The sequence below is a fragment of the Thunnus maccoyii genome, chromosome 15 (genome assembly GCF_910596095.1).
Source record: "Thunnus maccoyii chromosome 15, fThuMac1.1, whole genome shotgun sequence".
NCBI lineage: Eukaryota > Metazoa > Chordata > Actinopteri > Scombriformes > Scombridae > Thunnus > Thunnus maccoyii.
The window spans coordinates 1,320,084-1,340,715 of record NC_056547.1 but is presented as its reverse complement, the minus strand read 5'-3'; the positions used below and the strand labels follow the sequence as shown (position 1 = coordinate 1,340,715).

The window sequence follows — 20,632 nt, the reverse complement described above, 5'->3', positions numbered from 1 at the left end:
CTCAGTTTGCTTTTGTGTTAAAGACATGATATTTGGCTCTGTCACTGCCCCCCCCCTTCACCTGTTTCTATTTGTATGATTAAAACGTTTTTGTTTTAATTATTCATTTATCTTCTTAAAGTCTAAAATAATCCCTTCAACCCTTCAACAGTGATTTGTCAAAAAGACAAAATCAACATTTCTTCAGTCTGAAATAACATCAGGAAGTCAAACAGGAAATATGAAATGTTTTTTATTATCAGAATTTTTTTTTTTTTTTTTTTACATTAACAGGAAACAGTTTCAAACTCTGTCGAACCTCAACAGATTCATGTCACTAAAAACATGACCGAGAGTTTAGAAACATTTAGATTTCCCACAAATTAAAAAACAGATTATCATCATCATCATTAATAATAATAATAATAATAATAATAATAATAATAATAATAATAATAATAATAATAAATCATTATTCAGACTTCTGCATGAAATGAAAGACGGTGATGATTTCACAACAGGAAACTGCAGTGAAACGATGAACAGCTGATAAACGCAGAGTTTATTTGAGGACTGATGTGTCCTCGTCAGGCCGCCGTCCTAAATAAGATTTTGTTTTAATGACTTCCCTGGTTAAATAAAGGTTAAATAAAAAATAAAATAAAAATAAAGCTGCAGCTAACGATTCTTTTCATTTAGATTTTCTACTTCATTATATTAACTGTTGAGTAAATTAAACGTTCATCTTTATTCTTAAAGTCCAAACTGATTCAAACCAACAGATTCAGTTTATAAAAGGATGAAAAACAAACAGTGAAACCGGGTCTTGCATTTGATTGATTGATTGATTGATAAACGGATCATTTCAGCCCCTACAAGTGTCACTGATGGTCAAACACATTCACACAGTGAAGCAGCTCTGAGTAACAACAGCAGGAAGTCACGTGACCAGAGTCTGATCCACTAAACAGATGATGAATCCGCGGTTCCACAACAGCTGATCAGACTCGGTTCAGTCACTCGGAGTTAACCGTGAGCATCATGAATGAACAGTCGTCATCATGGATCCGATACTACGAGTCACCATGGCAACGAGTCAATAAAAGGCATTGCCTCGATTTTAATCCGGTGGATGTAGATAAAGTGGATACAGTGATGGAGTCATGATGTGTATCAGGCTGCAGCTACATTTTAAATAGATTTGTTCAGCTTTAATCTGACACATAAAACGCAGGAAGCAGCGACTGAAGATGAAAAACATAAAGATTTCAAACATAAATAGATCAAAGACACAGAGACGTGACTGTAAACTCAGTCTGATCAGTAATAATGTGTTTGATGATTTGCATCGAGGTTAAAATACAGCAGATTTTAAATGTTGAGACGTCTGTTTGTATCTCAGCTCAACAGCGTTCAGTGATGCTGCTCACTCAGAAATATTAATTACAATTATTTATATCTATTTTTTTAACTTGAGGCTCCAAAAGCGAGTCAATCCCCATAGACCTCCATGTTAAAATGTCCAACTTTACAGCAGAAATAAACATGTTTACAGTCTGGTACAAACAACGGTTTTGGTCTCTGTAGCTAATTTCCTCTTTCATGACAACTGTACGGGGGTGAATTTATTTATAACTCATCCGTTTAAATTTTATTAAGCCGTAAAATTCTGCATAATGAAGGACATGGCTGCTTTGAGTGACAGGTCCGCCAGCCGCTAGGTGGCTTGTTTCAGCCATTCGGCCCGCCTCTTTGCCTATTTTTGATTGGCTGGGAGTTAGGCAGCGTCACGTACTGCCAAGATGGCGACGGCCGGAGCGGCTCACTTTGAGCTTCAAAACCGCTCTTCAGAAACCAACGGGTGACGTCACGGTAACTACGTCCATATTTTTATACAGACTATAGTTTGGTCGTGTTATTATTGTTGCTACGTTCACGTCACATGCTGGAGTGGCGGAAATCTGTTTGGCTTTTTTTTTTTTTTTGCCTCCAAGTGACTTGAACAAACCGAATCTGAGTTTGTCATATCAGATCTGGACCACCTCTCCACCTCACCACCACCTTTAATAAATAAATGAATCTAAGGCGGCAGAGACTGAGAGTTTTTATTTCATTCATCGGCAGCAGCTGTGGTGTTGTGGACGTTGGTGCTCAGAGCAAAACTTTACTGAGCAGGAATATGGAGATACAAGGTTTCATCAGGATCAAATGGAAAAAGGACGGAGCAGAAGATTCAAGATCTTCATCCTGTAAATAATTATTTTCTATAAACATTAAAAACAAAACAACGGTCTCTTCACTTGTTGATAGTTGATCTGATCAATCAGCTCAAACCTACATCTTTGTCATAAAATCAAAGAATACAGCTTAATGACAGCAGGTGAATTTAAACGGATGATTATTTAATGATTATTTATTTCTACTTTAGAACGTAACAGCATGAAACTATCATAAAATAAAGATTTACTTCTGTCTTCTAACTTTGTTAATTAATGATAAGAAACGTTTCTGTAACATCAACATTTAAGTTCTTGTTTTATGAATGAAGCGACATAAGTTGAAGCAGCTGCAGTGTTTGACCAATCAGTGACAGGCATCCCTGCAAACCCCGCCCCTAAACTTCCTGTATCTTTACAAAGTAAAACCTCCCCCAGAGCAGGAACTGTTTTTACAGCTGGAAATCTCCTACAGGAACTAACTTCAGTTCCTCAAAAGGTTCCTGGTTCTCCTGGAACGTTATTAATGAGGACCGAGAGCTGAAACAGAGAAACACGTTGTGACATCTGACCTGACATTTAGATGAATGAAAAGCTCTCCTGACACTAAAAGTCTGTGAATTTCTGTTTGTCCAGCGACTCTGAAGAGCCGTGAACACGAAGCAAAAACTCCACAACACTCGTCTCCACAACAGATGATCAGCTGGATACGAGTCGTAACTGCCTGTTTGACCAATCAGTGACGGCCTGACTACTACCCCCAAAATAGGGACTGTTTGGGACTCTGGTTTCTTTGATGGAAACAAAGGCAACGTTGCTGAGTTTCTATAAAGGTTCCTGTGATGATGACTCCTGAGTTTAGTTTTTGAAGCTGTTTGAACTGAAAAGTCGTCACGCTTTAGTTTAGCGGCTAAAAATAATCTGACTGAAAGAAAAAACGTGAGCTGAACTTTTTGCTGCGTGACTCTTAATACGTAAACGTCACAGACTTACAGAGTGACTGATGGGAGTCTGTTTCAGTTCGTGTGCAGCTCACAGCTGGATGAAGTCGTGACCCCCCTCCGGTCGTTTCAGGTTCACGTTTGCGGCTGAGTCTTTAACGGTTCGTTCTCCAGAGTGAACCTTCATGTGCGAGTCCACCGAGCGTTTCTCCTGGTACCTCTTCCCGCAGACGCTGCAGCTGTACGGTTTCTCCCCGGTGTGCGTCAGCATGTGTCTCTTCAGGTCGATCTTCTGGACAAAGCCCTTACTGCAGAGCTGACAGCTGAACGGTTTCTCCTTCTTGTGGAAGCGCTCGTGCGTCTCCAGTGAGATTTTCTGGCGGAATCTTTTCCCACAGAGGCTGCAGATGAACGGCTTCTCGCCCGTGTGGATCCTCATGTGTGAGTCGAGGTTGCCGATCTGGCGGAAGTTCTTGCCACAGACCCTGCAGGTGTACGGTTTTTCCCCGGTGTGGATCCTCTTGTGCACGTCCAGATGCTGGCTCATGGTGAACTTCTTGCCGCAGACGTCGCAGGAGTAAATCCTCGGCTTCCCGCCTGTGTGGCTCTTAATGTGTCTCCTCAGGACGGTGTTTTCGATGAAAGTCTTCCCACAGAACTCGCAGATGAACGGTCTCTCGCCGGCGTGCAGCTTCATGTGTCTCTCCAGAGAGCCCTTCCTGGGGAAGTCTTTGCCGCAATCTTTGCACCTGAAGGGTTTCTGTCCGGTGTGCGTCCTCATGTGGATCTCCATGTCCCTGAAGCTGATGCCGCAGATGTCACAGATCCTGCTGGTTTCTCTGTGACTCTGGATGTGGAGCTGCAGACTCTCCGAGGACTCTGACTGCTCCCCACAGACGCCACAGCGACTGACAGGATCGTTTAAATGAGTCTCTGCATGCCGCACAAAGTTACCTTTGTTGTGAAAGGCGTTCCCGCAGACCTTGCAGCAGTGTGAAGGAGTCAGACTTGGTTTCCTGCGTCGGCTCCTGGTAGCCGGTGGCTCTTCAGACTCGTGGCTGCGGACGTGTCGCCGCAGCTCGGCGCTCTTACCGAAGCCTTTCCCGCAGACGTTGCAGCTGAACGGCGATTGTCCGTCGTGAGCCTTCATGTGTCGCTCCAGAGAGCCGGTGTGGCTGAACTCTTTGCAGCAGATGGTGCACCTGAACGGCTTCTCGGCCGTGTGGATCCTCATGTGCGTCACCATGTTGCCCTTCTGGTTGAAACCTTTTCCGCAGACGTGGCAGCTGAAGGGTTTCTCTCCGGTGTGCAGCCTCAGGTGCGTCTCCTGAGCTCGGATTGAGGGGAACTTCTTGCCGCAGATGTCGCAGGTCCGGCTGCTGTCGCGGTGTGTCTGAAGGTGCAGCCTTAGACTGTCGATGGACTCCAAATGCTCGCCGCACAGACCGCACAGACAGTCTGCGTCCTTCGAGTGTTTCTCCACGTGTTTCATCAAAAAGCCTTTCCTGTCAAAGGACTTCCCACACACTCTGCAGCAGTGAGAAGTCGCCTCCTCATCGTCTTCTTCGTCCTCTCCAGCCGGATGGTCCGGAGAGTTGGGCTGAGGCTTCGGGTCTGAAACGTCCTCCGGTCGGGAGGAAGTGCTGGGCCGAGGTTCCTTCAGTTGGTCGTCCACAGAGACTTCCTGCTTCAGATGTTTGTCCTCAGAGAGACTCTGGACACCGACGGACAGACACAACTCTGCAGAGAAGATCACATGATACTAGTTTATGACTCAGAAACTGCTTATTCAAATACACAATGAACTGATAATGAAGACATTATTCTACAAATGACAAACTGATCAAAGCATCAGTTCCTCATTTTGTCTGAATTCAAGCAGCTGAACAAGAAACTAAAAAAACAATGTTGACTTATGAAGACAACATCCCTGTTTGACTCATTTCCTGTCATCTCTCCACTATCGCTGTCTGGAGATGAAATAAATTGCCCAAAACTTAGTTAAAACTAAAGAAATGTCAGATCATAATAAATAAAAAGAGTCATTTAATGCTTCTGAGTTTGAGTGTGCTCAGTGTTTGTGCACCGGAGGCTTCAAGTTTCCACATCACACTCATGTAAGTTCATGGCTTCAAACTAGTTGTGATGTCACACATCCTGCTCGAAGGCCCGCCAATTAAAATTGAGATTTTTAATGAGCAGAGAATCAGAGAAACTTTCAGCAGATGAATGTAAAAACAAACTGCAGAGAGAAGAGAACAACATCCAACTGAAAGAACAAAAGAAGAACATATGTTGGAGTGGAGGGAGACTTTAAACAATTAACCAATTATCAAAACAGATTAGCCAAATAATTAAATAGTTGGTAAGTAATCATTTAATTGATTAATGGTTGCTGCTCTGTTATCTTTTACATTGTTTATATCTGTCATCATTCAGGTTTTGTCTCATCTCTTTGAACTTTTCACTTTTTGACTTGTTTTTGTCAAATGTTGTGAGCGAACAACTCAACCATCACTAATGGAGTTTGGTAAAGTTGGAAATATATTCACAGATTTGAACTTCCTGGATCAATAACTCATAAGCGAAACATTGTTAAAACACTAACGAGGCCTCTTTCCTAACACAGTCGGACAGACAACGAGCTACAACCTAATTTTCACCAAAGTTCTCCATGTGCAGCCGGCTGTGAGACGAGTGTGCCGGGACCATCAAAAAAGTGCAACATCAGAAAGAGGCGCTACAACAATATTCAATAACTTCAAACAGTCTCCTGCTGGTTAAACTACAACATTTAGTTTGAGAAAAAAGGTTTTTGTATCATTTAGGGGATTTGAATTTTCTTGAATGTTCATATGGTTACTAATAGATCATCTCATGGCCACTGCCTTTAAACCAATCAAATGAAGGATGTATAGTCACTAGCCAATCAGGAGCAACTTTCAATTAAGCTCCACCTACAGTGATCATAAATCTGCATTTACTGCAAAACCACTATGATGGAGAAAGAAATCTTTCAATGTAATTCATTTGGGTTCCTTTGAAAATGTGTCTCCAAGCCTGTTCCATGATTATATGTCAGTCATCTTTTTTTTGTATTGTCTTTTCATTGTAGATGAATGAATGAATGGATGAACTTGATTGATCCCTGCAGAGGAAATTCACGTGTTCCAGCAGCTCAAAATTAGAGGAAAAAGTAAGATAAATAAGATAAAAGATAAATAAAAACTATATATATACACATTTACACTATCTGTCACATACACAGATATGACCTGCAGTGGTAAAACACACATGGTGTGTAGCATTGAACAGATGAGTGAACAACAAGAAAAGAAGACTGATGCTGAAATCTTACTGCACGAGGATGAGACATTAAATAAATCAGACAACATCAGTGGTGCGGTACGCTGCTGCTAAACAGTCTGACTGCTGTCGGGATGAAGGACCTGCTGCAGCGCTCCGTCTGCAGCTGTAGCTGTCTGTTGCTGGAGGAGCTGCTTAAAGCCTCCATGGTCTCACGCAGGGGACGAGACGTGTTGTCTCCGTGCTTCCACCTCGCCAGCAGACCACGGTGTAAAAAAAAAAACTGCTGATGCCACCACAGTGTCATAAAATGTTCTTAACAGTGTCCTGCACACTCCAAAGACCTCAGTCTCCTCAGTGAATGAAGACGTCCAACCAGTCCAGTTTATTGTTGAGATGAACGGCCAGGTATTTGTTCGCTCCCACCTTCTCAGTATCCAAACCCGGGTGTTCACCGGTGTAGTCTGGAGCATCTCCTCTGTCTTGCTGGCATTTAAGTGAAGATGACTGAGCTTCACATACTGTGCTCTGCTGGTGAGGTAGTCCATGGTCCATGCAGCCAGGTGGCAGTCTACTCCCGCTCCTTCTAGCTTCCCCCTGAGCCGTGATGGCTGTGTTGTGTTGAGGACACTGGGAAAGTCAAAGAACATGACCCGCAGTGTTCTCAGGGTTCTGGAGGTGTGGGAGGGATCTGTGACATCCACCGCAGCGCCTGGTTGATCGGCGAACTGCAGGGGTCCAGCTTTGAACTCACCAGGGGGGTCGGAGATGGTTGAGTACGGTTCTTTCCATGGTCTTCATCAGGTGAGAAGTTAAGGCCAGCGGTCTGAGGTGGTTGGACTGCCTGAGGTGCGCAGTCGTCGGTACTGAGACCACACAGGAAAACTTCCTGTATAGTTTCAGTACCGAAGACTGTAAAGACTGAAAGAGGCGTCGTTTGTGTTTTAACGACGTTTCGCTTATAAGTTAACGATCCGCGAAGTTCGAATCTGTCAATATATTTCCAACTTTTCCGAACTCATTAACGTTTTTTTGTTTGTTTGTTTTAATCAAACCACCTGCTGACCACCACCTGAAGACCATGAGATGCTCTACAATAAACACAGTAAGTAGTCCCTGTTGTATGATTGTTGTCTCAGATCTACTGACCGTGTTTCTGTCTGTATCCGGACACTGACCTGTCCTGCCGGCTGCAGGGTCGCCTCTCAGCTTCTGCCCGGGCTCCTCCGGTTCTCTCTCGGCCGCTCGAGTCGCTTCGAACACGGTGAAGATGTTGTTCACGGCCGCGGTGAGCCGCTCCGTCACCAGCCGCTTTAGCTGCTCTATGTCCGCCTGCCTGCGCTCCTTCAGCAGCCAGAAGATCTCCTCTGCGGCCGCCACCAGCTGCGCGTCGACCACCGCCCGCAGGCTGCGGCTCTCCGCCGTTTTTGACCGTTTTTTGGACATTTTGGCAGAATTTCCACCGAACAAAGAGTAGAATGTAAACAATGCCAGGACTCTTCCGGGGTCTCCAACCCTGCGTCATTACGTAAACGCCGACGTGACATTACGCTCACATGTCACGTCAGCGAGAACGTGGTTCGAGGATCGCTAACCGCTAACTGAGCCCAGAAACCCGACAGTTCCTTGTTTTTTCGGGATTTTATGTGTTTTGACGTCTGTTTTGGAGTTTTAACTTTTCGTTTTGTTTGCTGAGAAAACGCAGCTTCGTGTGCATTAACCGGTACGACCTGTAAACCAAACTCTATTTAAAATTCTGTCTGTTAAATGTTTCCTCACTAATCTGTAGAGTTACCTACACTCAGAAACATGTCATAATACCAGTTTTAATTTAATAATATCTTCTGGTAAATTCGGCTCATTATTGTTCCACCAACCAACATTTTGTTGTGATAAATTTGCGCTTTTTTGAAGATATTTGTGCTCTGTTCCCTTTTTGAACAAGAGGGTGATTTATGTATTTATAAAAAGTCAAATCGCTTTCATCACCTAAATGAACACCTTTCAACTTTATCGGGGACTGTATAAAGTTTATTCACATTACAATCATCTTAATAAAGTCTCTAACAAGAACAAATGTTGCATCTGTATTCTGTTTAAAGATAAATATGTATATATACATATCTATATTTTACTCTCATAGATGTTTGTGAATCACTTGGATGCTGAATTGTATAGCGGTATTTGTTTTTTCCATAAAGTGAGTTTTCCTGAAGTATTTAATATTTATTACACAGGGTGTTGAGACAAACATGTTTCTGTTTGTGATGTTGCAGGTTGAAGGTGAAAAGACAGAAACATCAGAGCAACTGAGATGTCTCATAAGAAGAAGAAGAAGAAAAATGGCGTACCTGACAGGTGGCTGGACTATTGTCCTGTAGGACGCAGGATACCAGGAACTCGCTTCATCGCCTTCAAAGTGCCTTTAAAACCGTCTCTGAACTCTCGTGTTGCAGAGTCTGACTCCTTCAGTCTGTGGGAGCTTCTGGACTCTGTGCAAAGTCAGAACCAGGAGCTGGGTCTGATCATCGATCTCACCTTTACCACCAAATACTACCAACTGTCGGACGTCCCGCAGACCTGCTGCTACGTCAAGATCCTCACAGAAGGTCGCCGCGTGCCCCCCGATGCTGCCATCCTGAGCTTCAAGCAGGTGGTGACACACTTCCTAAACGAGAACCGCGATAATGACAAGCTGATCGGAGTCCACTGCACACATGGCCTGAACCGCACTGGATACCTGGTCTGCAGGTACCTCATCGACGTGGACGGGCTGGAACCTGAGGCAGCCGTGGAGCTCTTCAATGCCTGCAGGGGGCATCGCATCGAGAGGCAGAACTACCTGCTGGACCTGCAGCAAGGCGCCAAGAGGAGCAACGCTGGCATCGACCAGCTGGAGCAGGAGCCATCCAGAGGACTCGCTGTGGAGCGAGTGTCTGGCTCCGCCCCCACCCAGAGACCGCCGTCAGGCCCCACCCCCACAGAGACACCAACTGACCCCACAGAGGAGACGCAGACACCAGGTGAGAAACGACCACCTGGCAACCGCCGTCGCCGTGGAGCTCGGCATCGTCGGGGCAACAAGCCTCCACAGAGCGGCCTCCTCCCCACTCCTCCACTGTCCGCCTACCAGTGGAGCCCCGCCCCTTCGTGATATCCTGCTCACTTCCTTGGAACACCTGGAGCGGCAAGAACCGTCCTGTTAACAAACCTCAGAGACACATAGTGAGTCTGTGAGCAGACGCTGACGTGTTTCCTGATTGATAGAGTGTCAGTGACTGGCGCCTCCACCTGACAGGCAGGTTTGTGTCTTTGCTAAACTTTTGCAGACGGAGCCGATAAAGTTTTATGTTCCAAGTCTGGATGATTGAGAAGTGGCTAATTTATTAGTTATAGTTCTTCAACACCGTTTGAGCAGCTGATGTTTCTGTTCACAGATGTTGTTTTCATAAAGATTTAATAAAAAGGTCACTTTCTTCAAACCTTCTTCTTCTGTGACCCTCGATACGTTTACAAACACCAATTCTTCTTCTGTGGACGCATTTTGTGTTTCCTGTGGCTGCTTCACAATAAAAGCCAGTCTTTTAATGTGAAGCAGCAGCAGCAGGAAATGTGTTAGCATTAGCAGTAAGCTAACAGCTGATTGGCTGCTGGAGAGTGAACATTAAACAGTGAAGCTGATATCAACCAGATCAAATTACAAACAGTAACTCTGGTTCACATGACACGTCTGGTCTGAATGGCCACGAACGATAAACTTCCTATAGAGGTAATAACTGGATTTAAATATACTGAATAACCACATGTGAAAATATGACAAACATCATTTTTAAAATGTGGTTTGAGTTCATGAAAATCTTAAAGATAATACATTTTAAGTCCAGCTGACATTAAAATTCATTTTTGCTAAAAATCTGAATCTCCACTGTGTTTTTTATGTGAGAAATCAACCCATCATAAGGTCACTTTAGTAGTTGCTCTTGAGCTTTCAGTCATATGACATGATCTTCCTTAGCTGTCCAGTTGTCATTGAGTTACAGATGTTCACCTTTCTGTTTCTTGTTTCTGAGCGTTTTATGGATGTTGGCTTCATTGAACGGCTGAGTGAAGAGCTCCCAACTGAGAGCTCCGGAACAGCTACTAAATGAACCTCAAAGCTCAACAGTCGTCTGATATTTCCTTTAACAAACAGCGTCCTCCTGTGTTGACGAGTCACATGTTTTCAAGAAACATTTGATGTCAACAGTTGCAGTGAAGATTTAAGATGAATTATATTCATAAAGTAGAACTCAGGTTTGTCTAGAAAAGTAGAAAATGTTTTTATTAGGATTCAGAAACAAGAGCCGAATACAGAACCTGAAACTGGATGAACAGAACCAACAAACAACAGTCACTCAAACTAACTTTAACTTTGTTGGCCAGCTGTGACTTCTTGTCCTTGAACACATCGTTAGAGGTCATGTGAGTTCAAACTGTTGCAGAGAAACTCTTCATCCACATAAACTATAACGTCTTCTATCAACTCAGGAAGCTGCAAAAGAATCTGTGACTCACCAAAAGCTTTACAACCGAGGTAACAGATACAAAACAAAAACTAAACACAAAGAATCAGAAAATCTAAAAAGTTGGGCAGGTGGAGTCAACCATCAGGCGTTACCATGGAAACAATAATGAATAAGTCTTTCTCTTCATACTTTAATTGATTTCACCCCAAAACCACAGCGAGGTCACGACATGTTCACACCGACAGAAATGAGTATCGGTGTCATTATCAGTCGTGATGTTTTAGTCTTTACCAGGAAAAAGTTGTAATATTTCTTCTTCATGCTTCCTGATCTCACATATTAACGATCAGTCGGGTGGAAACAGACAATGATCTGAATCATTTTATTAGGCCGTAGAAACAAACAGAACTAGAACTTGAGTCAGGATGTTGAAGTCTTCCTCTGCTGGTTCTGGTTTCTCCTGCGGGGGCGACACCTGTGCTTCGTCTTCCTCCACACCTGGAGAAACGTCTTCCCACAGTCGTCACAGGTGTTCGTTTTCTCGCTCGTGTTGGCGTTTGTGTCGCGGTGTGAGCGACGGTGAAATGGTCTCTCTCTGCTCTGGCTCTCTGGCTCCGGGTTCTTCTTCGTCTTCCTCCTCCTCCTCCTCTTCCGGATGCTCAGGTGAGTCTGCAGGTGAAGCTCCAGACTATCGGCAGCCTCAAGTCGCTCGCCGCACATGCCGCAGACAGGCTCCGCGTCCTGCAGGTGAGCTCGAACATGTCTGAATAACAACCTGCGGAGTCTGAAGGTCCTGCTGCAGACTCTGCAGCCGAACAGACCTGCTCTCTGCTGGTCCGGAGCAGATCTGGTCTCCGCTGTGTCCTGGTTGTAGTCCTTGCTGTCCTCAGTCTCAGCTTCAGATGACGACAACACCTGGATGTCCGGAGCTCGAGTTTCCGTCCCTGCAGCTGACAAGGATGCAACTGCACGGCCGGAACTGTAGGTGAACTCGATGATGTCAGCTTCGTCCAGCTCTCCCACCACTTCCTCTTCGATGCGTTGGTCCTCCTGGTTCTGCAGCTCAGGGTGAACCTCGACTTTACAAACAGACAGCTGCTGAGTGAAGACGACTGCAAGAAACACAAAGATTTAATATGAATGCTGCAGTAAAAGTACCAATACATTCATTTAAAAATACTCCATTACAAGTAAAAGTCCTGCATGAAAGCTTGATGAGGTTAAAATATTGCAGTAAAAGTAGTGGTTTGGTCCCTCTGACTGATATATTATTATATATGACATCATTAGGTTATTAATAGTGAAGCATCAGTGTTAGAGCAGCATTATTTCAGGGCACTTTTCACATACAGCAGGTCTAGACCCAACATTCCCCCATGAGCAGCACTCAGCGACAGTATTGAACAAAAAAAAAACAATCATAAAGCAATAAAACCATTTATAATCTGGCTGTTTACATACAGCTGTAATACCAGTAGCTCTCCTGCAGATGGCGCCATTTCATTGTATCAAATGCTTCGAAACAGTCAATAATTTTGAGCGCAGTTGCTTTGATTCAGCTTTAATTACCTGTAACACGTAATACAGCGTCACAGATCAGTTTCAGGTGTTGTCTCGCGACTCACCTGCGGGAGGAAGCTCCATGATGGGTTTGTGGAGCGCGCAGAGCAACGCGTGCTGCCGGGAGATCACTTCCTGACTCAGAGCCGCCTCCTGTTCATATTTATCGATAATTTTCTCAAAAGCTCCCAAAATCTCTTCGACCGCCGCGTTCAGCCGCTGACTGACGAACAGCCTGAGCCTCTGGACCTGAGACATGTTCACACCGAGAGCCGGGAGCGAACCGGGAGAGAGTTTGTTACGGTTTGTTCCCGCACAGAGAACAACACCGACACGAGGATTCCTGTTTCCGCAATCCTTCGAAATAAAAGCACAGTCCTGGAAACCTACCCACACTGAAAACTATCAAAATAAAATAGAAAAGTACTGCTCAAAAAGTGCTGTTTAATTAAAAAATACGTGAACAGCGACAAATCAGTCACATCTGTAAAAACAATTTATTTTTTGAAATTTGTGGGTTTTACAGTTTATTATCTTTGTTTTATATATTTCTCTTTTTCTCCCTGTAAAGAACTTCTGTTTTGAAAAGTGTTGTAGAAACACTAAAATAAAGTTCGTTTTACAGAAACCTTCTATTGAACAGAATGTACAGTCAGAAGACAGCTGACGACTGTTGAAACACAACAACATTCAAAATAAACAATGCAGAATAAATGTTTTTTTTTTCACTAAGATGTTTCAGTTTCTGCTTCTTCTTTCACTTCTTTTTCTTCACAGACACCTTTCTCCTGAAAACAAACAAACATAGAAGTTTAAAATAAAACAAGTTATGTTTAAGAGCCAATGAACTGTCAGGAAATAATAAAGCTCACACTGTCATCCAATCAGTCTGTAAGCAGAACATGTGATATTTTACACTTGAAGCATCCTATTATATTTTTTTTTTTCTCAAAAAAACATTTTAGAGAAAGTTAAACACATGACTGCTGGTTTAAGACCCACTGGAAAAATTGTGAACCTTTCCTTTATCTCTCAAGATCTGCAATTATAATTTTTTCAGAATAAAAGCAGTTGTTCTGGGGTCTGTCCTCACCCGGTGTCTCTCATCCTCCCTCTCCCTCCTCCTCCTCTGCTCCGTCTCCACCACGCTGTAGAAGTCGTTCTCAGCTCGAGCGATCAGCTGATCGGGACTCTCCTCTCCGTCCGCGTCTCGTCCTCCGTCCTCCTCTCTGCTCTGCTCCGAGCGACTCCTCTCCTTCAGACGAATCTCTCTCTGACGAGCCTCCAGGATCTTCTCCCGCTTTGTCTCTCGCTCGAACATCTGCAGACACGCGGTCAGAGACTCTGTTCACATGTACGGTTTAGATTTCTTAAATAAAGACTGGCAGCATTTTCTCATGATAAAGAGAGGTGGTGAAGTTTCAGTCCTGTCAGCTTACATCCTGTATGTACAGCTGAAGATTCATTTGAAAATTATACAGTTTTTATAAACTATTCTGATCTGAGAAGAATCTCTTTCAGTGTTTTAATAGTTTATTAAATTTGATTTTCTTTGTGCATCAGGGATGAAATGTTTTACAGTGAAAAATGTTTGACTTTGTGCTGCTGTCAGAGTTTTTCAGCTCCCACTGAGGAAGATCGACTTGTGACTTTTATGCTAAAGTGACTCAAGTATTTATTCAGACATGAGAATGATTTGTTAAACCAAACATGCAGGTCTGAAAAGGGCTTTAAAGGACACATATTCTGCACATTTCCAGCTCTATATTTATATTCTGGGGCTCTACTGGAATATCTTTGCATGATTTCCAGTTAAAATCTCCTTATTGATCTTCTACTGGTCCTTTATGCAGCCCCTCAGTTCAGCCTCTGTCTGAAACAGGCCGTTTTAGCTCCTGTCTCTTTAAAGCTATAATATGTAACTATTCTGCTTTAAAATGTCTAAAAACGATTAGACCTACGCTCTATATTTGAGTTGTGTACTTACATTATCCAAATGTTTCCAACAATTTTCAACCCCAGAGAAACCCGTAATTTTAATTAAGATAACGGTCCATTTAATTTGGCCGCCTGCCAATTGCGTCATGCCTCCTCTACCCAAGACTACACGCATATAAGATAATACATCGACGTTGTGGTTGTTTTTAACTGTATCTTTAAACCATATGAAGGATGTTGGACGTCTGGATGTTAAGAGAAACAAGCTGAGCAAACATTAGCAGCAGCTCAAACAGTGTTGGAGAAACACTGATTTTTTTATGCGAAACTGCTTTATTAAGTGTTTTTACCAGTTTTAATCATCATGTATGTTTGTTCTGGAGAGGAGGAGACATCTGTGGATAATTCGGCTCCCAGTAAAAACATCCTGAAGGAATCCTAACCAGGAGAACCTGGTTTAACACTTCAGACAACTCCCATGATCCCACGCTACTTCACAATGTCATCAAACTCCGTATTTTGTTATAGTTTCTATTGAGAGACCCCTAGTGGCAGAAATGACATATTGTGTGTTTGAGACTCCTGATGAGCCCACTCTGTTCTGATTGGTCAGCTTTCAGGAAGCTTCCTAAGGCTCTGGAGGCTACATAAACAAACTATAGTAACAGGATTTCACTTCTTTTTCTCCTTCTTTACTCCAAATGTCAACTTCTTCATCTTTAATGAGATGAACTGTATTTAATGGTTTTATGATCTCCTCTCTCAGTAATTTCTACTGTTAATGTCTGAGTTTTTGTGGGTCTCACAGCAGCCAGCAGACTCTTCTCGTTCTTCTGGAGGCTTGACAGTCCGGAGCAGATCTCCAGCAGCGTGGCTCCACCCTGCTGAGAGCCGCACGCCACCAGGCGGCCATGATCCTGAACCCGGAGGCTGTACAGAGCCTCATCACACACCTGAACACAACACACACACACACAGGAACAGAAACTCTGCAGATGTTTGCATCTCCATGGAAATGTGACTGAAACAGGTTTAAGATGACGTCAGGGCACCTTGAGGCTCAGCGTGGGGTCGTTCTGTTTGAACAGGATGTCCCAGACGTCCAGCACGCCGTCCATCTTTACAGTGAAGAAGACAGACGGTCTGACCGGACTCCAGCAAGCGTCCGTCAGGTACGACATCTGGTATCTGAAAAATACCAAAACAGCAACTAGATGAAACAAGATTGAAATGAGATGAAACGACTAAAATGAGATTAAACAAGTTGCGACAGAACTAAATTAGACGATTTTATCTTTAATATCGACGTGGATCAACCGATCTGGTCCTCACCTGGTCCACATGATGGACGACTCCTTAATGTCTTCAGACCAGATGCGAGCCGTCCAGTCGCCCACGGTGAGGAAGTTTTTGGGGAAGAAGGGGTTCCTTTGCAGGGCGTACACGGGTCCGTGGTGACCGTCGTACGTACACACGATCTTCTCTGTCGGAGTCTTCGCCTTCCTGTTACAGGACACAACGACGCCCTGCTCCGTCCCCACCATGAACTTAGTTGGCTGCAGACACAGGACGACTCTTAAAGGGACAGTCCCACATTCTGTTCCACTACAGTTAGCCTAGCTTAGCATAAAGACTGGAAACAATTAGTCTAGCTTAGCATAAAGAAAGAAAAGAGGACGACTCTTAAAGGAACAGTTCATCATTCTGGGAAACTGTTCTCTTTCTCTCTAGGAGTTAAGATGTTCAGATTGATTCCTCTCTCATGTCTGTACACTAAATATGAAGCTTCAACCTGTAGCTGATTAGCTTAGCTTCGCATAAAAACTGGAAACGGGGGGGAATATCTAACTAGCATAAACAGCTAGCCTAGTTGAGCATAAAGGCTTGAAACAGGTGGAAAAAAACTAGCTTAGCCTCGCATAAAGACTGGAAGCAGGGAGAAAAAGCTAGCTTATCATAGCATAAACAGCTAGCTTAGCTTAGCATAAAGACTGGAAACAGAAGGAAACAGCTAGCTTGGCTCTGTCCAAAGGTAATAAAATCCATCTCCCAGTAGCTAAAGCTCACTGATCAACACGTTATATCTCCTTTGTTTCATCTGAAGAAAAGCGTAAAAATGACATTTTGCTGTTTTACAGGCTGTTGTGTTTGGGTTTTGATCAGCAGCACTACCTCCCAGTCCTGTAACCCGTGCATGAAGCTCACCTGCAGACAGAAACTCACCATGGTGGGCTCAAACTCCAGAGAGATGGCTCCTAACGCTCGGTCCAGGTTCCCCTCCCGACCCGGGTCCAGAACCAGACGCTCTGTGGGTTCGCTCAGCCTGCGGACGTCCCACCACAGAACCTGAGACAAGAGTTAAAACATTATTTTAAAGGGTCTTTCCACCTGAAGTTCCCGAAGGTGAAAAAGTCTTCTGTGGCCTGATGATGTCACTATGACATCATCACTATGACATCATCAGGTCTACCTGTCCGTCAGTGGAGGCAGAGAAGGCATCTGTCCCAGTCTTGGACTGCAGCCAGATGATCTTGTAGACTGGGTCTCTGTGACTCTGCTCCACTGAGGAAACCTCCACCGGCTGGCTGCCTCTCCGGGTGTCCCAGTACGCTGAAACAAACACACAATTTAATTAATCACACACAGGAGGTCGCCTGTCTGTCTGAGAACTTCTGTATATAAACACTGCAACATTTTTAATGAATGTTTTTAAAGATCTCTGTCCTGTATGTACAGTAAGTATGTCTATGTACAGAGATCAGCACAGTGTTAATGGTCAGTGCAGGAATACACGGACAGTCTTCATGGTGGTTATTTTCCATTGGACGCCCTTTTCTGGTCACAATAGCTCACAAATCTTGCTGCTGTGTTTACACATCGCTGTATTTCACCCAGCAGATACGGAGGATGTTATTAGTCATGTTTTCAAAGCCGTTTTTGGTAGTTGTAACCTGTGGGTAGTATATGTCTCTGTCTGTCTGTCTGAACCCACCGATCTGTCCGTTGTAGCTTCCTCCCACCAGCGTGTGAGAGTCTTTGGGGTTGTAGTCCAGACAGACGAGTGGAGACGTCGGCTTCAGAGTCATCTCTGGTCTGTTGGGGTTCTCTGCAACAAAACAAACATCCACCTCTGAGCACGTCCTGTCTGTCTTCATACCTATCTGTCCGTCTCTCTGTCTGTCTCACCCACCGATGTCCCAGATGTAGGAGTCGAGGCTCATGTCTTTGGAGGTTTTCTGGAACTGCAGGCACGAGTAGGCGGCCGCCAGCTTCCTGCCGCCGTCAGGATGCCACGACAGACAGGTGACGGTGCGCTTCACCTGGTTAGGATCTCTGCAGAGTCACAACACACACACTTACACTCACACAATAGGGGATTGTTGCTGTATGTTGTCATGTTTGTTGTTTGTTGTCAGGTACCTGAACACGTTGATGGTCTTGGCAGACGGTGGTTCCTGACTCTCCTCCACCTCCTCCTCGTCCTCGAAGTACTCCTGGTAGATGTCCACGGCGTTGTTCTGTCTGATGCAGTGTTCCATGACCTAGACAACAGACAGACAGATGACATCACAGAGTACCAGGTCACCTCACAGCTGAGGGGCGTGGCCACGACGCAGACACACCCCACTGATCATAACAGCTTATTGGATTTATTTACCACTTTATCAGGAACCGGAATGTGACGGAGGTAAAGTGGATCTTACGCTGCCCAGCTGCAGGATGCTGTTGATGTAGCTCTCGTCTTTCTCCACCTTCTTCCTGAAGCGGATGGTCTGTTCCATCTCATGGGGGTTGACGTCTTTGGGCCATCCCCCCTCCACGTGGTTTATCCCACGGCTCTCCGACTCAAATCGCACCGTGTTCACCTACTGACACAAACACCTGAGCTTACAGAGATACATCACAGCTTCATCTTGTTAACATGCTCCTGGACAATTCTGAAAAGGTTAGAGGGAGAAATATAAAAAGCACTTTAGTTCATTTACCTGCAGAATATGGCTCCAACTAACAGTTATTTTTATTATGAATTAATCTGTCAATTCTTCTCTTGATTAATCGATTAATTGTTTGCTTCACACGTCAGAAAATGGTGAAAAATGTTGATCAGTGTTTCCCAAAGACCAAGATGTCAAATGTCTTGTTTTGTCCACAACTCAAAGATATTCAGTTTACTGTCATAGAGACTAAAGAAACCAGAAAAAATTCACACTTAAGAAGCTGGAATCAGAGATTTTTTTTCTTAAAAAACGACTCAAAACGATTAATTGATTATCAAAATAGTTGACGAGTAATTTAATAGTTGACGACTAATCGATAAATCGACTAATTGTTTCAGCTCCACTGCAGAAATACAGAATGAAAAATACATTCTTACTGATAAATGTCCTACTGGTGTTTTTATTTAAATACCCCCTGGCTTTACTTTATTTTGTTGTTTACTTGTATAACTGTAATTTAGTTTAGTTTCCTGACTTGATACTCTCTGTTTCTGTCATTGTACATATCTGAGTTTCCAATAAAGATTGATTTAAAAAACAAATTTGTTAGATGCGTAGTTGTTTATATAATATAATATCTTTATGCATGGAGACTGTTTCCTGAAAACTTCTGCTATGACATTAATACAGGTGTAACATCACGGCGCTGCCATAGGTTAACCACTAATTAAAACATCACGTGACCTGACTGAAACCAGTCATCTAATTAAACAAAAAGACGTCACTGTAACCTCAGAGATCGACATGAGAGAAACACAAGTACATGTTTTATGTTTGTACAGTAGTTTAAGGTAAACTACATGTATTTAATGTCAAGTCACGCATTGTATGCAGATTAAAGTAGTGCACATGTATTATTATCTTAGGTAAACGTATACTAACCTGATGTACTAATGAAGCTGAAAGTAAACGTAATAATGTGATGTACCGTGGATGTAGCTGTATATAAACCGTGTAGTTAACAGAATATGTGACATAGCTGAATATTATGTAAAGTAAGGCAGCTGCAGGGAACAGCTCACCTGGTGCTCCGACATGTCCCGGCAGCTCTGCAGCGCCTGGTCTCGGGGGTTTTTCGGGATGAACTGCAGAGCCAGGCTGGGGTCCGGAGGAACGTCCACCAGCAGCTCGGCAGGCCGGTCAGAGAACAGACACTGTCGGCCAAACTCACCGCGGAGCTTCGTGTAAACATGAACGATCTCCATCCTGCTGCCGGTAACCGTTTAAACACCGGAAACCGTCCGAGTGACCGTTAGGAACGGACTCAATAAACTTTTACACACCGCGGTGCAGTTTGTCGTATCCTAGCAACGCTGTGAACGCGGAAGTATTGACTGTATCCTAGCAACAGGATACGATTTAAACTTTGTTTAAAAAAACGATAACACCCAGAGACACGGTTTATACTCGAAAGTTAAATCAGTTTAAAGTTTAATAAAAGCTGACAAGACGGTTTCTTGACATTTATTGTCAGTTAGCTGGTGTTAAAAATAATGTTAGCTAACATTATAGCTAAACACCAAACAGACTGCATTTAGCGTTTTTAATTACACACAAGGTTTCTAACCTTATTTTTACAACAGTACAATAGTTAATAACTGTTAAAGTTTACAACAGAATGTTACAAAGTTGTTCTGGTTTCCTGAGGCGAAAACATAAAAAGATGTAGGAAAATAGCTCCAGTTTGTGTCATGTAAGAAAGAGAAAAACATCACAGTTACAAACTGATGGTAATTTTCAGGCAAATGTTCCGAGTTCCACCTCAAAACCCTTCAAATGAAACCATGTGAGCGTCTGTTTTTGGTTGCATGGTGAGAAAATAAAACCACTGAAACCTCCTCTAGGACCCCTAGAATAACTGGATTAATGGACAGGTTCAAAGTTTCAAGTGTGTCTTAAAACAACAGTGAACAGTGAAACATGTTTTTCTGTATGTTTTACTGTCACCTGTAAGTTAATGCGCCTCAGTGGGCTTACATGTTAATATAGAGAGTCATATCCAGAGCAGCTAGAGCTGGACAGACAGGAGCCCGGTTATCGATGCTCTGGTTATTCTGCATCTGTTTAAGCAGTAGAAAGCTCCTTCCTTGTGGCTAAACAACATCAAACTGGTAATGAAGGCAGGAAAGCTGCTCTGTGTTCACAGTGTCCTCTGAAAATGACAATAATGATGGTGATGAAAATGGCTG

The 20,632-nt window shown here is 43.6% G+C and overlaps 4 protein-coding genes across 6 annotated transcripts; 1 reads left to right on the top strand and 3 right to left on the bottom strand.

Moving 5' to 3' along the window:
- Window positions 1-1,875: 1,875 nt before the first annotated feature.
- On the bottom strand, window positions 1,876-7,971 carry LOC121913145 (gastrula zinc finger protein XlCGF57.1-like). Of its 2 annotated transcripts, none has more exons than XM_042435825.1 (2): window positions 7,592-7,971; window positions 1,876-4,876 (listed from the first exon to the last, which is right to left on the bottom strand). In XM_042435825.1, exons 1-2 carry the CDS (start codon window positions 7,965-7,967, stop codon window positions 3,228-3,230), a joined length of 2,025 nt encoding a protein of 674 aa, XP_042291759.1. In that variant the 5' UTR covers window positions 7,968-7,971; the 3' UTR covers window positions 1,876-3,227. The 2 variants fall into 2 exon arrangements, with proteins under 2 accessions (XP_042291759.1, XP_042291760.1); XM_042435826.1 differs by having other exon boundaries at window positions 1,877-4,876; window positions 7,621-7,971.
- LOC121913202 (RNA/RNP complex-1-interacting phosphatase-like) lies at window positions 7,063-9,924 on the top strand. 2 transcript variants are annotated; one of them, XM_042435907.1, is made up of 3 exons: window positions 7,063-7,246; window positions 7,521-7,547; window positions 8,719-9,924. In XM_042435907.1, the coding sequence occupies exon 3, from the start codon at window positions 8,757-8,759 to the stop codon at window positions 9,594-9,596; it is 840 nt and encodes a 279-aa protein (XP_042291841.1). In that variant the 5' UTR covers window positions 7,063-7,246; window positions 7,521-7,547; window positions 8,719-8,756; the 3' UTR covers window positions 9,597-9,924. The 2 variants fall into 2 exon arrangements, with proteins under 2 accessions (XP_042291841.1, XP_042291840.1); XM_042435906.1 differs by lacking the exons at window positions 7,063-7,246; window positions 7,521-7,547 and adding an exon at window positions 8,007-8,165.
- Window positions 9,925-10,736: 812 nt separating this feature from the next.
- LOC121913200 (zinc finger and SCAN domain-containing protein 5A-like) lies at window positions 10,737-12,899 on the bottom strand. Its single transcript, XM_042435903.1, has 2 exons — window positions 12,573-12,899; window positions 10,737-12,059 (listed from the first exon to the last, which is right to left on the bottom strand). Exons 1-2 carry the CDS (start codon window positions 12,763-12,765, stop codon window positions 11,368-11,370), a joined length of 885 nt encoding a protein of 294 aa, XP_042291837.1. The 5' UTR covers window positions 12,766-12,899; the 3' UTR covers window positions 10,737-11,367.
- A 101-nt stretch (window positions 12,900-13,000) lies between these two features.
- dnai2b (dynein, axonemal, intermediate chain 2b) lies at window positions 13,001-19,738 on the bottom strand. Its single transcript, XM_042435835.1, has 12 exons — window positions 19,466-19,738; window positions 18,150-18,311; window positions 17,866-17,987; window positions 17,636-17,778; window positions 17,438-17,551; window positions 16,916-17,055; window positions 16,669-16,791; window positions 15,778-16,001; window positions 15,498-15,633; window positions 15,252-15,398; window positions 13,601-13,828; window positions 13,001-13,295 (listed from the first exon to the last, which is right to left on the bottom strand). Exons 1-12 carry the CDS (start codon window positions 19,646-19,648, stop codon window positions 13,236-13,238), a joined length of 1,782 nt encoding a protein of 593 aa, XP_042291769.1. The 5' UTR covers window positions 19,649-19,738; the 3' UTR covers window positions 13,001-13,235.
- Window positions 19,739-20,632: the final 894 nt, after the last annotated feature.

Coding starts and splice junctions, on each gene's coding strand:
- LOC121913202 (XM_042435907.1), top strand. CDS start 8,757: ATGTCTCATAAGAAGAAGAAGAAGAAAAATGGCGTACCTGACAGGTGG.
- dnai2b (XM_042435835.1), bottom strand. CDS start 19,648: ATGGAGATCGTTCATGTTTACACGAAGCTCCGCGGTGAGTTTGGCCGA. Junction 17,779..17,865: donor AAGACCATCAACGTGTTCAG/GTACCTGACAAC, acceptor GTGACTCTGCAG/AGATCCTAACCAGGTGAAGC. Junction 13,296..13,600: donor GGGAGGATGAGAGACACCGG/GTGAGGACAGAC, acceptor GTTTGTTTTCAG/GAGAAAGGTGTCTGTGAAGA.
- LOC121913200 (XM_042435903.1), bottom strand. CDS start 12,765: ATGTCTCAGGTCCAGAGGCTCAGGCTGTTCGTCAGTCAGCGGCTGAAC. Junction 12,060..12,572: donor CATGGAGCTTCCTCCCGCAG/GTGAGTCGCGAG, acceptor TGTTTCTTGCAG/TCGTCTTCACTCAGCAGCTG.
- LOC121913145 (XM_042435825.1), bottom strand. CDS start 7,967: ATGACGCAGGGTTGGAGACCCCGGAAGAGTCCTGGCATTGTTTACATT. Junction 4,877..7,591: donor CGGATACAGACAGAAACACG/GTCAGTAGATCT, acceptor TCTTCTCTGCAG/AGTTGTGTCTGTCCGTCGGT.